Genomic DNA, 18,351 nt, shown 5'->3' on the forward strand with positions numbered 1-18,351 from the left:
TTCAAGAATAATATTTAGCATGGCAAGCTAGTCTGAGCAACCGCATTTGTTTATTACAAAACAGCTTACAACTTGAGCGTACGTAAAAATTACATGAACGTTTCGTGCTGTGTCGTACACGCCCATTTCTCAATGCGCGTTTGACAAATGTGACTGGATATTTTCCCACCTTGCTTTAACTGTGATTTCAAAGAGAACTGGAATAATCTAATACCTTTTAGGATCCATTGGTCCATTTGCTTTGGAAATATTGTTCGACGGCGCGTTAGGTTACCGGGTACACAAAATTATGGAAGACACACGAATGAAACGGACAGATCGAACGCAACTATGAACTGATTTATTGCAACCAGAACACTATTTACATGGGAGCCAAAACACGGAAATGAGTACAGGATGCAGTAGAATGCTGTAAAACTTCGGCAGTCGTTCTTTGATTTACACTAGTTGCACAACGTAATATACAGTTGGAAAATAAATTAAACTGTATTAAATCCATGTGACATCAAAGGTAAATTTAATACAACATTTAAAGAGGGATTTACTGGGCTTGTGAGAAAATATGCAATTCATCTTCGCCTATGGTTCACCAGAAATCAGCTTTACAAGCGGAAAACTTTTGGCGAGAAATGTTTTCCTGAAAGCTTCAGTAGATTCTCTAAAGAGCTATTAACGTCGCCAGCCCAGGTGGCAAGAAGCAGCCTCAATAGCTTTTTTAAGAACATTTCGCAAAGCTCATGACAGGGTACGGGTCCCTGTTGCTGGCGCACCACATAGCGGACAGTCTGCGAGGTGTGGGAATACGGTGTTTGAAAGGAGCTTACAAATTTGTCCGCTGTGTCGAACTGCCTGTACAGCGCGATTCCCCTCGAACTTCTTCACTTGTTCACGAAATTCGTCGCAGCGTTTTTGCAGTTTTTGTAGTTTTTCGTTTAGTCTGTTTTCTTTCATATTAAGGCGGCGGGCATTTCTCTTGGTGTTATCGATAAAGCCTGTCAGATCGAACGAAGTCTGGCATTCTCGAGTCTCAAAATTACGTTGGCCGCATGGTTGCATGTCCGTGAGAGAGTACAGGATTGGGTCTAACCTCTTTCGGTGAGTGCGGTTGACCTCTTTCTTAATTATCCGTTAGGCCCAGAATTGAACGCTCAATCGTTCCATGTTCTGCAACCATTGTGCTCACTTGCCCTTGATTGCGTACTTGAGATGCCGACACACACGCCTCGAGCAGCGGCCGAACAAGCGCCCTCCTCCTTTTCGGGCTTTCCGGCAGCACGTACGTTGGGTACGGCGGAAATCTTGTCGACACAGCTGTTGGGAGCAACAACGTGCCCTACAATCCCACCGTGTAGTCATCCTCTTTGAAGTGCAGCGAGCAAACTACCGATCTGGAGCTTGGCTTCCGTTGGCTGCCCTTGTTGATCCCTTGACGGGAGATATTGTGCAGCCAGGCGTCTCGGAGTCGTTCTTTGGAGGGAACTCGTGGCAGCAGACGCCCGGGGTTTTCGAGGAATTCGACTTGCAGCGCGGCACGCAGCAGTTTTGGGCATTTCATAACGAGGAGCACACTCGTACGATATATTGCACGAGCAGTGCGCGGAATTCGGCGAAACGAATAGCTCAAAGCGCTCACGCGTGCTTCAACAATCCCGCCGCTGCTGCTCTTCGCGCCCAAGCCGGAGTCTGCGCCGATACGTGGCACCCCACCGCGAGTACAAGCGGCAACCGTAAACTTCGCTTCCATGACCTCGCCCGTCGCCGACGCGCGATGCTGCAAGCCGCATTCATCCTTCCAACCGTGTTGCTTGCCCGCGTTAATTCCGATTCCACCCTCCCGAAGTTAACTAGTACAGATTATTAAAACTGGAAGCTGAGCTAATTCGGTTCCGTTCATAATGAAAAATGACAAGCAGCGTAAATGCTATACAACATAGAATCACGCAAAAATACACAAGTTATCACTGCTAAGAAGTTCTTATTAAATCTATTAATATCCACGCAAGCGGCCTATCAGACTTCACAGGTAAGATTTCACACATACGGGAAACTCGACCGCACATGCTATATCAAACCACGATTCAAACGAAATACGGAAAGAAGAAAGCACACCACAAACACATTACCGATAGTACACAGGTGTTTCCCTCAGGCAAAGCAGCGCATCTACGTACGCCGCGCATCGTACACAGCGCATCTAAGCATTTTATGTCCCTGTTTAACGAGTAAATATCCGGTTTACTAATAAATGTGACCTTCTGCAATTTCTCAGCATTTAGGGACATTTGGCTGGGATTAAAATTACCGTGCCTGAATTCAAACATGAGACTGCCCTGGGGCTGCTGAGCCTGTGTTTGGCAAGGTTAAAACACGGCCGTTTTAGAATTGTCCTTCAGTTAGCATGGTGCATGGGAGCAGTAATGGAGTTTTATATTCCAACACAAACGCGCTGCTGTGTTTAAAGCGAATTAGCATTGTAACATGCTGCACAGTCATATTCCCGAACATCGCGGGAACTGGGTTGCGGGAGCGGCCGCATCGCACTCGTCTTTTTAAACCGCGAACAAGAATTACCGTCATCAAACAGATGAAATTCTTAGGCATTGAAGATATATCTTTGCCGTAAATTGTGGTGTCATTATTTTCCAGATACATGTGTTAGAACGCGAGTAAACGACGTTTAAAGGGGTGATGATCGTCGATATTCCGTAGGCGCTCCGAAGCGAGGGCCGCGGGAGCCCTCACCGATGTGTGGCGCCCCCGCCGAAAGTAGCGGCGGCAACTGACAACTCCGCTGTCACGCGCCTGCCCATTGGCGGCGCGTGAATGGGCAGGCCCGGCCATGCCCAGCCCTGTCATCTGTGTCAAGCGAAGCGCTTCTTGCATTCTTTATTTTTACGCCACACGGGCTATTTCATTCAGATAAGAAGACTGTTTCGTCTTAACGTCACTAGCCCAGAATAATGTTCTGTGATCTATAATGTTCCGGATGTAAATCGACGGTTCCAGAAACACTCGCGCCGAAAGATAAAAGCCTGCCGAGCAGACGCCACGGCATTTCTATCGTCGACGCTCGCCCGCACACGTCACTTTGTTGACTGCTGCTTCTCCGCCTGTGTATTCTTTGAGTTGTTAGGGGAGCACAAGTTCGCTCTAATAAACGTGTTTTCCTTCAAGACAACTGCGTCGTCTCTGGCTTCGTGACAATATTGTACAGTTTCGAAAGCCAGCGACCGTAGTGACATCAATTTAACCTGGATTTTTTAGATGCGAAGCATCCTATGCTCGGGGCTGTGTCCCTCCCTCCCTCGTTGTCCTTGTCCGCCATCCGCTCTATACTGCACATGCGCGTCTCTTCAGCCCTGTGAGCGTTTGTGCTGACGTCAGCGCAGTGCACTATAAAGAGTTAGGCGGCGCATGGTTTTGATCCCACGACTCTCTGGCCGCAACGGGAGGTACATGGCGCTCTTCCCACTGCGCTACAAACCGAGACGCAAGCATGTGCTACGAACGCGCCTTATGTCCTTCAATCATTCAAACTTCATCAAGAAGCTACTGGTGCAACGAAGGCGCGCGAAGCTGAACGTCAACGAAAACGACGAACTGAAAACTAATGGGAACTTCAGTTCCCCTACGGGAAGATGGTGTAATTTTTTACACTGTGTTCGGCGTGAGCTCTTTTGGGGTTTGCCACGTGAGGTGGGAATATTTGGAAGTTCTTATTTTGTCGACACCTTTGACACCCCAATTTACAGGCCATAAATACTCAGGGGGCAATCCCAGGATTGCCTTCGGGATGAATGTCCCATAGGAATACATTGGAAAATTGGAACGAAAATTGGCATCACGTGAACTGTCTGGGACTGAAAATCGAGAAGGCCCATTATTTGTTAAATGCGTGCACAATGCGCACCGAGTTGGAACTGGCTGCTTGAAAGCACTCTTAGCTGCTCTTAGCCTACAACAGCCGGCGTTCTGTGGACTCGGTGACTCGGAGACGCCTCTATTGTTAGGCGTTCCGTATTTTCTGATTTATAACTCGTGTGCCTAAAGGCTGGTGGGCAGTGGAGGGGAGGGCGACGGGGGTATAATACGACGCTAGTTCTAACGTTTTGCCTTGATGTCTAACTTCATCCTCTGGTAGCTGTAGCTCGACGAGCAGTGAGTACGACGCTGCTTGGCTTTACACTGTAAGAAGTAAAGGAGTCCCCCCAATTCCCAAAGGGAATAGAAATCATTGTCCCATATACGATTCCCTTTTCCAGCATCAGGCAACTCCCTTTTTAGCAGAATAGCCTTACCCTTCACAAGGGAGTTGCCGGTCTCTCGCGGGGAGGGGGTCGGGGTATTCTCACAGGAGTTGCGGGAACAGCGTCCGGCAATTCCCCAACCACGGGTCGAACAATTCCTCCAGCCAGGGATTTACACAATTCTTTACCAGAATCTTGCTATACCTCTGCAAATAAGGTTACCTTACACCCCTCAGAATTACCTTATTCCACCAAACAGAATTTTGCAATACTTCAGGAACAATTAGCTTTCAACCAGAATCAACGGTTAGATCAGAATCATTGTTTTGTTTCAACCAGAGTCCCACAATGCATCCTCAAGGAGGGCTAACTTACTCTTTGTCAGAAGTAATGTATTATTCCTTTGAAGGAGAATTTATGCACTACCTGAAAGTTGCCAAACTCTACTATTTAGAGGCAGCACAATGTTACATTTTACAAGACTACACTTTAGCATCCACAACAGCATTAGTGTCAGCCCTCTTTCCTTCTAGTTTCCAAACTGAAATACAGTAACATTACTTCACAAGTAAAGATAGCAAAGCGTGTTTTGAAAAAACAGCCGTCGTTTGTGCTTAGCCAAGAAAAATAGACAAATCGTTTTCACACTGCATTTCATGCTTTATTTTGACATCACTGCTTTCATCTCTCACGTCGCTCCACCTGTATTGCAGTCGCTGCTTTTATAACCAAAACCATCTGTTCTGTCGGTGGTGGGCCGAGCATCATCTCAAAAAGAGACAGGTCCGCTTTGCCTTTGGGGCATCCTGGATGTTGAAGGTCCAGTAGACCGCCACAAGCAAAGCGAACCCGTCCACTATGTCCGTAGCCGTCAGCTGGAGCTCTTCGAACTGCACAGTCACGGCTCCAGATTCCTCCACAGTTTGGCCCGAGGACAAGATCCTGGTGTAAGGGGTAGTCTCTTCTCGCTCCGGCATAAAAAGCACACAAATGCAAGTACCAGAGGTAACACAAGTAACAGTATTTTGCTCTTCCTTCCTCAGGGGACACAATCACTGCATGACCTGCCTTACCCAACCACTCTACAAAGCGATTCTCAGGCAAACGAATGGCTAATTAACAGTATACACACTTAAAGTTAACAATTTAATGACTATGTTAACGATTCATCAATGTGACATTCACAATTGTCCACTGATGAGGCAAAATGCTCCCTTCTTTAGCAAATTTGAATTGCTATGATAGTTACTACATCAAAATTTTCAGGAACTCAAGTTCTGCAGTACTGCACTCCACTATGAGGCAGTTTTTTAACGTCTGCGGAAACTGATGATGTGCTCGCAATGGCTGTATAGTTGAGTGCCTGGAATGCTTCGAATATTTGCACTAGGTGTTTGTTATGAGTCATTGCTTCAGGCATTGTGACTTCAGTAAAAGGGGCAAGCAAAGTCCCTCAAAAACCCCTGTTCATCCCACAATTGTCTACAATGCCATTAATGCTGATTTTTTCCATGACAGTAGCTAAACACAAAGAGTCAAATACAGTAAAAGCTCGTTATTGGAATTTACAGTTAATTGAGACTGACGCCCTGGTCCCGACAAAGCCGTGCATATTTCAGTGGGGGAAAACGCCCGATAATTCGAACTCTGCTGTATCCACAACGGTTAATTCGAACTGGGGTCCCTTGGTTTCCTTTGCTCCTCGCAGAAGACGTCAGCCCAGAGAGTTTACGATGTGTTGCAAATCCAAAACAAACCAAAATTACTAGAGATGCAACGCAATGAAACAGAAAAAAAATTCCCCCGCATTTCCCCGAGGGGGAGAATGTGAAAGTGCGAATGCACGGTTGTCGGCCCGCTTGCGGCGCTTGCGCTCGGCCCCCGCAGCCCACCGCCTCGCCGCCTTCTCTTCCATCTCTTCCATCGGGTTTGTAGTATCACGTGTACACCACGCAGTTATCAAGCCGCTATAACGCCGCTGAGTCGCCAACGCACGCCGCTGACGACGTAGTTTGAATGCGTTAAAGATATAAGGCGCGTCACTAACACCGATATCAGCGTCGCGTCCGTGGCTTGGTCGGTAGAGCGTCGCGCTGCGGCCGCAAAGTCCTCGGATCGAAACCTGGCGCCGGATGCTGTTTCTTTTTTAAATATAGAGGAGCACTGCGGACGCCGCCGCCGCCGCCGGCGGTGGATGGTTTGGGGTCGCTTATAAAGTGCATTCGCACTTAAAAAACAGCTTAGCGCAATCGCTTTGCTGCTGCGATGGCTTATTTCGCTGCAACTGTTCACACCTGTGCAGGTTTTCTTTGTGCCGCAGTCGCTGCTTTGGACCTGCGATCACGGAGCGTGCGCAAAAAACCTGTAGTAGCGCCTAATCGGCGATAACGATTCCAGAGGTGGCTTCGTTGTGTTCTGCCCGCGCAGTGTGGCACGATGTCTATTTATCCAAGTGCCCGCCCGCTAATTGGAACTCTGCTTAGTCCGAAAACTTTTATGGTCCCCTTCGAGTTCAAATTTTAAAGCCATATCCATGCTTTCATAAGGCAGTTCTCAAGATGTAGACTTACTAAAAACGAGTTTTTTTAGCCCGGCATTTCTCACAATTTTTACAGTATTAGCTTTAGCTGGCCCAGCACTCCCCAAGCCTGCAGTTACAGAGGCCATGAAGACAAAATAAAACTATTCAATTTGAAAGAACTATCCTTGGGTAACTCACTCAGCTTCATTCCAGCCACAGAAGACATTTTTTAACTGAAGAAAACACAAGAAATATTGAAAAGCGTTCAAATTTTACGCTACAGCGACAGATAATGTGCAGGCCTGACACAACGCGTGGACAGCACTAAAACCATAGTTTTCAGTGTGTTAACTGCACGTTACCATTCAAATGATATGCGTTGTCTGCATTGCATCGACGCGTTAAATCCTACAATCAGGAACATTGCACTACAATCGCCCATTCATGTTTAAATTGACATTTTCTTTGGTCAATGGCTGCCCATTGTACAAACAAGATGCTGCGATCTCAGAGGGGTTGTAGGAAAATGGCGGGGGACCAGCCACTGCTTCATCTGTTCCCCTTAATATCCTGAGTGTTTTTTGAAGCTTGTGATAAAAATAGCATTATTGTTGTGCGGGCAAACGAACGAAACTTGTACTTTGTCTTCATGGCCCCTTTAAATCAAGAGCTAAATTTATCCCTGAGGGGGATTTATCCCCGAGGGGGTGTATCAGTGTTTGACCTCAACCACCTACAAAATAAGTGACCCAGGTGCGGCGTGAGCAGCATGTGCAGTATGTGGGACTGCACTTTTTGCTCCCTTTGCATTTACTCTGTTGTGCTCTGCTCGAACAGCTGTTGTGATCACACAGAACAATAATGCAGTTTTACTGATTGTCAAAGAACACTAAATGCCAAATACCAAGCTCGACTACTAGATGTCCCTGCCAGCAGGAGCAACAGCGGTTTTCACAGTTTCTGCCGCACCCATGGGGTAAATGCACGGCATACCTATCAATGGGAAATGTTGGCACACTGATGGCCCGGAAAATCTCACCTGAACAGTTGTAGAGGGAAAAATATGAAAGCTCCACATAAAACACAGATACAGCTTGGCAGGCATACACATAGGATATTTAGCATAATTCACAAGCACTACACTGGATTTCACTTTCTCAACATATAGAAGAAAAATATGCATACCAGCTTTGAGAGCAAGGCATCTGGCTTTTTTTTTTTTTTTTTCACCAGAAGGGGCAGTCTAGACAGCACTGCCACTGAAAAGCCATCATGAAAGGACGATACCACGGATTAATTTAAAGCATCGGGGTCCTCCTCACCTATTGAAATTTTAGACCAACAGGGTCCTCCTCCTCTTTTTTCGACGTCTACCAGAAAAATCAGCCAGACCAACAAAAGAACCTACAACCTCAGGCCCACCTATTCATTTTTCAATACTGTGTTTTATGGTAGCAGTTACTGGGCTCGTTCTTGAGAAAACAGACCCGAATTTCACCGAAAATTGGCTTCACTCTTATTGCAGTCGCGCAAAGTAATACGAAAAATGTCCAATAGACGAAGCAACCCGCCAGTGGTCCCGTGAAATTTGTTGTGGCAGCCACATAAACAATTATTCGCGACTGAAATGTGGTGCCGTCAACGTTTTATTAGCGTATGTATTGTTTTCTAACAACGCGGGACCAGAGGCTACAAGGCAACGCAATACACAATGGGTTCGGAACGCACGAACGTTCACTTTTTTTTTTTTGCAAGGCATCTATGCGAACTTCGAGGTTGAATAGAAACCTGGTGACCTTTGAATGCGTTATATTTTAAGGGGTAACCAAATAAAGCGACGCTGCAAACTTAACTGATTGGGTATTAAACTGGTCACGGCGTTGCTGTCGCCTTCGCTCACATCTGCCTCGTCGGACGCGCCAGATGCGAGCGGATCCGACGAAGCCCAGCGGCAGTGTAATTACTATGTCGCTCGACAATATTTTTACCTTGCTCAAGAAAATAATAAAACGAAAGCTTCATTTATAGCTAGAGTTTAATGAAGCCAGCTTAATAAATCCGTAACTGTTATACTGCACACGAGTGTTGCTTCAACGCATGCGGAACGTCGTGAACCTGCAGTGGGTGTATACGGCCGCTTGTTCGCAAAAGACACATCCGGAAAGAGGATAGCTAGAACTGGCCTCGCACAAATGGAAGCACATGTATGTGACCACTTAATTCTTCGCAAGAACCAACACTAAGCTGCACTCACACGCGCCAATTGTTATAAACGACAGCTGAAGTTTTGGTGGGAACGAGCGCGAGCTCTCCCGTACCGCGCAAGGAAAAATGAAATGGTGACTCGCGTTTTCAGCGGCCGGCCGCAGCAGGCAAACGATGTTATTCCACCAGTCAGGTACACTTCAAACACAGCCACAGACACCAAAACGCACCTCACAGACACGTACATACAGCAGTACTACGGCTGTTTCAATACCACAAAAGAGACGGAGACATCGGAGCGACGCGTCCGTCCACCAGCCCGGCGCGGAGGAAAAAATTCCCCGCATTTCCCCGAGGGGAAGAATGTGAAAGTGCGAATGCACGAGTTGAATTTGCGCGGTTCGGTAATGTTCGCGAAAGAGAGATCACACACACACACACAACTACAAAGAAAGAAAGATGCATTTATTCACAGACACCTATTTGTGTTGTCGTTGTACTTGATTGCTAGAGCGGATCTCAGCTTTGAAATTTCGTGTCAGTACTCCTTTAAGCGGGTGCATTAGCCCTTCTCACGCCCTATTCCTGGCCAATCCCCCACGTGGGTATGTTTCATGTCAGCGGCCAGGCAGCGCGCGCCCATCTCCCCCCGTTGCCAAGGAAGACGAGGAGATTCCTGGCCAATCCCCCACGTGGGTATGCTATGCGGACATCGCCGGTGGACGCAGGTTCAGGATCGCTTAAGAAGTGCATTCGCACTTAAAAGAACGCGCAAAGGCACAACGGTCAAGTAGTCCGACAGACACCGTTGCGTTAGGACGCACATATGACCCATTAATACTGAACGTGTAACACTATTTCTCACGCTCTTTTGAATACGCTACCCTTTAGTTTAGGTACGCTTTGTTTCATGGCCCGGTGCTGTGGCTCTTTAGGTAACTACTTTTAAATACGATTTCAAACAGTTCGCCTCCGCCATAGCGTGCAGCTGAAGTTGATAGAGTCGATATACTGTTCTATTCTCTCTCGCGCAGGATATACGAACTCCATCGATGCGAGACAGAATCGGTACGCTGCTCTATTCTCTCCCGCGAAAGGGGTACAATCGCCGCTTGGCTCCAGCGAGAGTGGGGAGAGTTCGCGAGCAGTTTTATTCTGGTTTCCTAGTAGAGTGAACACACCATCTAACGCCGTGCGTGGTGCGGACGGTGTCAAACGACCCTGGCAGGAATAGAAAAGCTGTTTGATTCTTCAACTACTCCCCACATTTCTTAGAGTGTACTAAGGTTAAACTATAGAGTCACGTGACTTGAAGCATAAATATTGGACATTAAAGCATCCTGACGAGCTAGTTGGTCTGACATAATGGAAATAAACTTCGCGCTACAAGGACGCGACAAAAGAAGAGGACACGCCACACAGCACACAGCGCTGTGTGGTGCGTCCTCTTCTTTCATGGTATATAGGACAGCTAGTACTGTTTTTTCAGGAAAAAGTCACATAGCCGCAGAGTAAATCACACGAACAGTGACATGTTAGAGAACGCCTGATAAAGAGCCCTGTACACAAGTACAGGGAGGAAAAACGACACAACAGTCTTGGTACTTCCAATTCTACCCTTGTGTACCCTGAAACTTATCAAAGCTCGGGAGTAGAAATACAGCACTGCAGCCTTTGCAAGTTCTAATTTCCCCAAAACAATCAGGCAGTGGAATCGGTTATCGTCAACAGTCGTATCGTGCATTGGAAGCAACTATTTTTATGATGCTTTGTCGGAAACTGTGCTGTCAACCAAAAAGAACCATAAAGAAAGAAGTATTTGAGGAGGGGAATCTGCTGGGCTGGGGCAGCGGGAGCGGGCGGCGCGTTAATGTCACTTTTACGCGAGGTGGAAATGCAGCTTGCGGAGCAGCACAACAGATGACACGTCAAGCGCGTTGACATAGTTTACATGTTCTTCTACCGACGCGACGCACAAAAATCGCAATATAATCGCAATATTGTAAAAATTGCCAGTTTTCTTTCTGTAAAATGAACAAATATAAGTGCTGCACATTTTAGCAGAAGTTATTATTAAATACTGCCCTAGTTACATGCCGTACCGCGCTTCAAATGAAGTACTACAAGTAATCCCCGAGCAGACGACGTCTGCCGACGCCGCCTTCCCGCCACGAGTGTTTCACTGTCGCCACTCTCGCCGGCTTCTCAGATTTGCGCGCGCTTTTCATGTTGCGCAAAAGCAAGAGTTTCCCATCCGTGCTTCCCGAGGATGGGGCGGAAATGTGTCGTGCCGAACTGCAACAGTGGCTACGCATCCAGCAGAGAAAAGGGAATTACCTTTAAAGCTCCCAGTAACCCGGCTTGGTTGGAAGTGTGGGATCGTGCTATTCCCAGAAAATATCGGGAGCTCACGTCTCGTGAGGATGTTTGCGTAAAACTCTTCTCGAAGAGCGGCATAGAGAGGCGGTGGTATTACGGCGAGCTTGGAGGCGAAGTCCTTCTAGACAAACATAAATGGCCTGTCCTGTTGCCAGACGCCGTGCTGTCAATATTACCGAGCTGTCCCAGCTACTTGTCTTCCGTTCGCAAAAAGAGAAAGCCTGCAGAGCCTGCAGCCGGCTATGCACTGACCGACCTTGAACCGGCGAGCGTTTTCAAAAATCGCGCCGCGCGCGTTTTCCCTTTGGCGCCTCGCGACAGAGGGCGCGTCGGTACCGTGACCGGCGCCGTGACTTTATCGCGCCGCCGGAGCAAGCCCTGTTGCGCCCCCTCAGTAATCATGGTTTCCTCCATGTCAATAATTCTTGCTCCGTGAAAAGAACATTGAGTGTGACAGGGTTTGTGTGCTTGCGAGCGTGCGTGCGTGCGTGCGTGCGTGCGTCAGTGCGTGCGTGCGTGCGGGCGGCGGAAGAGTCTAGTTTTTTGTAATGTGCATTTTTGTCCACTGTTGACCTTACTGAGCGCAAATGGGTTGTCAGGCTGCTTTGGGCTACAAAACTGTGCACAGAAATGCGTAGGTTGTTCCGTTTTCCACTTGTGTAGCGTTAAATTAAATGTACCTATACTCTTTTCACTTTTCTCTGTGCTATATTTTCTTCGCTTCCAGTGAAGTAATTGCCTTCTTTTGTTGCAAAGTGATATCTGCTGTATTTTTCATTCTTTGTTATTTTGGTTTGTAACCCCCCCCCTGCTTTAATATATTGGTGCGGTTGGGGTAATAAATAAATAAATAAATACATCAGTAAATAAATAAATAAATAAATAACCTGTTGCCTACTCACAGAAGACTCATAACCGATCTGCGAAGCAGGAATTTGTGCTGCTTTCACGCGATATTCATTGATTAGCGCATCCGCAGTGTTCGCGATTTTTTCGAGGATACCTTAAAAATAACTTCGCTCGGTGCCACCTCTTGATTCTATGGGTTTACTATGGGTGACACGTTTTCTCTTCCTCTTTCGCTCTCTTTCAGGGGCTTCGGAAAGCAGGGATACCAATGCATTTGTAAGTTGTTTCTTACATTCTATTTACGTGTGTTCGCGGAATTCTGCAACATTGTTACATTTGTTGCTAGTGGTCACATCAGATATTTTAAGTGCATAGCCCTTTAGGCACTCGCCTTGTCGTCCTAGCTCGTTCGCTCGACCCAAGTATATAGAGCTCCAAAGCGGCGTACCGGCGTAACGCTGTTGTTCGCGACGTACGCCAGAGGCTTCGAAAGCCAAGCGATTTATGTAGTCATAAGCGTTCGAAACTCGTGAAACGCTGGTGCTTGTCATACATCTTCCCGTTGCGTTGTTTCGCGCAAAGAAAACTATAGGTACATTGATAAAAAATATACGTAATTAACTGGCACCACCCGCGTTCCTTTAGTTAAGGATGCCTGTTGGGTTAGTTTGTACGATAGTAAACGCAAAATGTGGCAGTGCAACTTCGGCACGGGCGGGAAGAAAAGCACAAAGAAAACAGAACTCCCGCTGGCGCAGTTTCAGGCAGGTGCGCGCGAGCACTGAGAAGGCGGGAAATCTGAATTGCATGGAGTGGCAGCAGTAAACGGATAACGGCGGTACAGCCAATCACTGCTGTGCTCTTCCGACAGCTTTCACATTGAGTGGAACGGTTTTAATTTTTTAATAGGAGCGAAAAACGTGTTCTGGACGATGACGGAGAAATTCTCATTTCCACCGTGTTCGTCATACGCAGACCGCCCACCGAGGTGCTGTTTTCTTGACGGTTATTATTTATTTAACTTAAAAGCACGTGTTTGGCTACGTTTTAATTTTCAGAGCATATGCAATATGCAACCACTGCGTGCAGTGATAAAACGTTTATGTCTCTGCATTGTTCGCAAGCTTGACAGCATAAGTCTTCTTCATACTGTCCAAGCATACCCTCATTGTGAGCAGGACACATACAATATGAGCGCGGCAAATACAGAACAGACTACACGCCTTTCACCTAACCGAGTTTTGCTTAAAACGGCTGCTCTCACGCGCATACGTGCTCTTCCTCGGCACGTAGCTCTCATTTTTGTCCCACTTTCGGTCCTTAAGCGACAGTCGCTTACGAGAAGCGTGGCATAGCATAGCAACAGCATAGCTGCTGCGGATATTTTTTATTTGACTATATGCATCTAACGAACACGCTGGCTGATAGAAAGCGTACATTTTCACATTTCTGCTCGTCACAGGTTTCTGTGAGAAAAAGTACTAAGGTTGGTTCATTTTGCAGCCTTATTCCAAAGCGTTAATAGCCATCCACAATCCCCGACCGGCGGTGGTGAGTGGCTGGTTGGTGTCGTACACAATCGCGTTGGCGGCGCATGTCGGTTTCACTTCAGCTGCCTTCAGTAAAGTGAAACCGGCTGAATTTCATTACGCTCCCTTCGAAAGCAATCTGAGGAGAAACAGAGCGTGAACTGCATAATTTTACTGTCTGCACGTGGGTCGGCGTAAGCTTACACGTTAAGGCAGAGGCTCAACTTAAGCCCAGAGGCTAACAGAGAGGAAAATCCTCTTCGCAGCTCTTTGATTTTAATAGGGACGACACGGTGCTTTCAAGACACTCTTGCCTCTCCATATCCCCAGGCTCAAGTTAGATCTGACGTGAATCTTCCGACGTAGTTGCCGTCGCCTTAAGCCCATGGCTTAAGTTACGAAGGATGGCTCGGTCTTCTCGGGCACTTTTTCTGGCTGGAAGGCCGGGGCTTAAGTAAAGCTCCGCCCGTTAATCGCGACTGAAAATGGGCCCCTTGGAATCAACCAGCCCTTATTGGCTTAGTGCCTCTTGTCGCGAAACGCTGCGTGACAAGGACGTTAACTCTTTTCCTCGCGTAATATCATTAAAGCGCCTCATCAGGAGTGCAACAACTTCAGCGTGATAAGATGTGCTATGTGTCATGCAATATACAGTCATGAACAAAGTCTGCGGGGTGTGGCCTCATCGACCAATACAGGGACACAAGACTTGTGCCTGCTTCCGGCCGGCTTTAAAGAACGCAGTTTCGTTACCGTGTACACCGTCACCAAGAGTTAGCAGCCTGAAGTGGTCAATACATGCAAGAGCGCCCTCAAGAATGCCCCGAAGGCCGATGGCATGCTGCCACGCCTAATGCATGCCTGGCCCGGTTTACAAAAACATAAAAATCCCAGATACCAGCGAAGAAGCGTGCAACTATACTCATTTGTGCATATACCAGCAATCTCTGCGCTTTATACCATTTATCCATCCTGGTGTAGTATTCGGCAACAGCTCCCTATGGCCAGACAGCAGAGGTCTCAACCCTCAGTCATCAGCAGCTGTGGGATGCTACCCGAAGAGGGGTTCGTATCATTGATACAGCCATCACTGGTATTTGAACATTGCGCAAAGAGAACTCGTAACAAGACCCCCTGCGTAAGGAAATAGCTGGGGTCGCCAGGCAACAGGATTTAAGATGTGCTCACTGTGGTATAGAACGCTGTCGAGCAAAGGTGTCATACCTGAGCTACTGCAGGAACTTTTCGGTAAAAAACTGGATTTTGTACTACAAGGAGGTTATAATAGCGGGCACATTCTTTGCTACTAAGACCTTCCCGAAAGGGAGGAGCTTAACGTACCATTTTCTACCAAAATGACCTAATGGGAATTTCGAAAATACGCTGAACAATGGCAACATGAGCAGCCCCTGCAATATCGCTAAATTACATGTACACGTTAAAAGTCATTTAAGCTTATGCACCAGCTTTGGCTACGAGGGTGAGGCTCTGCACGATGTCGAATAGGCAGTAACTAAGAATACGGACGAAAATGGCGTGGAAATACAACAGCTCCGCTTATATAAAAAATAGCGGTCAAAGACCAAACAGGAAACCAGTCGTTGACCCGAGCAATCATATACATGAAACGGTAGATGAATGTACAGTAGACTTTGGTTAATACGAACTCGGTTAGGAAAAACTACTTGATTAAGGCGAACAACACTTCTTCTGTCTTTTAACGTGCACAAAACAAGAAACAACTTATCAGGTCCCTTCGAGTTTGTCTTAACGAAAGTTTACTGTATTTGTCCTGGATATGTTGGCATGAAAAATATTAACATCAATTAACCAGAAAATTTGAGCGAGCTGGTCATCCATCGTAGTAAAGTATTTACAGCGCGGGAAAAAAGGAACGATGCATGTGAAGTGACGCCAAGGCGCGCTGACCAACAATTTACAAATCCGAAACTATTTGTATAATATAAAAACGCGAAGGAGAAAGCTTACGGAAATACGACAATATTGTGTCTCAGGTGGTGAAAAATGGTATGTATTTCTGCTGTCTACAAGTACGTTTTTGCTGTTTGTGTTGTGTTGCAATGCATAATTCTGCGATGTGATTTTCAAGAAAGAAGTATCTGTCATGTTAAAACTTTAGAGTGCTTATTTTATTTTGTGTATGTTTCACCAACTGCCTGGAAAGCCAAACAAGCATTCGGTGTGTAGGCGGACCAGAGCAAAACTGTGTAATACCAAAAGGGAATAATGGATTTATACCGAAGTAGTGGTACGCATGCGTGCCTGGCCGAACAGGCATGGAAACGGCAGGCACGTGTCTCTTATGTATCAAAAAGCCATAGTATCTTTTTTGTAAAACTAACAGCAAGATGACCACAAAGAAAGTGGGAAGTTATACTAAGGCGTGGGAGGCACCGCGTCAACAAGCATTTGTTGACAAGAAAAGGGATGGAATGTGCCTTAGTCACCACGACGCGCACTTGTCCACCGCCTCTACAATTTATATGTCAGTTACAAAACAACTGCACACGCAGAAGAACTGGGGGCACAACCACAACCCTTACATGAATTTTTTATGGTTTAACGCGCCGACGCAACACATGCGATGAGGCGCGCCTAGTGGAGGGATCCGGGTTAATTTCAACCACCTGGGCATCTTTAACGTGCGCCGAAATATCGTACACACGGGAGTTTTGGCTTTTCGCTTCCATCAGAAAAGCGGCCGCCGCGGCCGGGAATCGAACCCGCGACCTCGTGCTCAGCAGCGCAACGCCTTAGCCACTAAGCCCTTAGCATGAATTGTTCAAACTCCAAGTGGGACCATGTTGCACATTAGAAGTGAGCTCGCGAAAGCAAGGTTTAAAGTGTGTAGTCTTCAAGGGGTACTTTCTTCCGCGAAAAATTAAAATGACGTTGACTTCATTGTGTACAACAGAAAAACACTTAGCGGGAAGCGCACGCGAACAGGGGACAGGAGAAGAAAACAAAAACAGGCGACACGAAGCGCTACTATCAACTGAAATTTTATTTTGATACAACAGCGCTGATATGCTGTAGCACGGTGTCACTGTAACACAAGGAAGATATCTGGAAGCTCTAAAAGATAGTTTTAAAAACTACACATTGTCACTTCGAACACTCCGCCATTTTACACCTATTCTCCAGGAGGCGATAGATAGTGCAGTTCTTTTGGTGACAGTGATACAGACGGAACGCTGATACAGTCGTCCCCAAATCTTAGAATTTCCGCGGCTTCTATAATTTCTTAGGTAGTCTGCTCTGTGCATCGGTCTATTACCGTGCATTCTTGAAACCACGGCCTGCACCCACACTGGAGGCAACGTGAGCTCATATGGCCACTAGCAGCATGTGATACGCTGCTACTGTGTTCGCTGAATGTTTCATTAAGTCGGAAGCGGCCTGTTTGACCGACGTAACGGTTTTTGCATGGGTGGAGGTGCCGCGCATACACAACTCCTTTTGCACAAGGCACGAACTTTGCTCTGTGCTGCTTATCGCCCCTCTTCCCATGTGAAGGCTGACTGTTAACTGTTCTGCAAAGTTGCGAAAGCTGTCAGGGGGAGAAAAAAGCACTGTGACTCGTGAATACTGCGCGATTTTCTTTAGTCTGTGAAAGAGCCCATGCGTGTACGGAATGAAGGTTATCTTATGTTTCTTAATTCTGGATTCCTCTCCATGGAATTCGAGTGAGCCGGGCTTTCTTAGTTCCTTGAACAGCCCCAGGGAAATGGAGGACAAAAGATGCCTCGGGTATCCCGCTTCCTCGAGGCGTTGTGTTTGGCTTCGGAAGCTCTCGTGGACTGTATGGTGGCAGGATTTCCTGGGGCATGGGTTGTAGCTAGCCCTAATGACTGCTGTCTTTACCAGCTTAGCGTGAATACAATCAAAAGGTAATAAAGTTTTGCTGCCGCTGCGCTCATACGTCCAAGAGGTATGCTCTGGGGAACATGAAAGCTTGATATCCAGAAACATAGTCGGCCTTGAACAGGCACTTCGCTTGTAACAAGCAGTGGCGCCATGCACGCTGTAAACAGGTCCAACACATCGCCTTGTTCCCTTTCCAAAGCACCCAATCTTGCCTCCAGACGCACAAGGTAGTCATCCACGTATCGTAAAATTGTGGCGATACTTCGGTCTTGCATTTTCTGATTTAAAACTGTGTCGATGTTTGCAAGAACTAAATCGCTGAACATAGGCGCAACGCACGATCGGACGCATACACCAGTTTTCTGGCAGTGAACTTTTTCTTAAGCGTAAGTGGAGTTCAAGTACATGTCCAGCATGTCGAAAAACAGTCGCACCCTCCGGACAATGCATGGTTTTTAAGTTATCTTTAAGTAATGTATAGTTTGTAAATATATACAAGTGAGGATGTATAGTTTTTAAGGCTATATATTTTAAGGCTCCCCGATATCTGGTAGCATTTTGGTAGCATTGGTAACCCGGGCCCACGCCAGAGCCCGCGGCGCGAGCGCGCAGGGGTTTGTAACGAGAGCGGACTGACAGATCCGCGACCATAAACTGGCGACAACCTGCAGCCGCTCTTTTAGCGGGGAGGGCATTCGTGGTCTGGCAACCATGGTAGCTCCGCAAGAAAAAT

At 46.9% G+C, this 18,351-nt stretch overlaps 1 protein-coding gene across 3 annotated transcripts in view; it reads left to right on the plus strand.

Moving 5' to 3' along the window:
• The window catches only part of LOC144158171 (putative protein kinase C delta type homolog), a 493,518-nt gene that overhangs the window by 217,147 nt on the left and 258,020 nt on the right, over positions 1-18,351 (plus strand). For all 3 annotated transcript variants that reach the window (XM_077688850.1, XM_077688851.1, XM_077688849.1), the window contains exon 8: positions 12,446-12,477. In XM_077688850.1, coding sequence (XP_077544976.1) covers positions 12,446-12,477 — 32 coding nt within the window. The remainder of the gene's footprint in view (positions 1-12,445; positions 12,478-18,351) is intronic.

Source organism: Haemaphysalis longicornis, unplaced genomic scaffold, assembly GCF_048455015.1.
Source record: "Haemaphysalis longicornis isolate Haplotype H1 unplaced genomic scaffold, Haemaphysalis longicornis Haplotype H1 scaffold_10, whole genome shotgun sequence".
NCBI classification, from domain to species: domain Eukaryota; kingdom Metazoa; phylum Arthropoda; class Arachnida; order Ixodida; family Ixodidae; genus Haemaphysalis; species Haemaphysalis longicornis.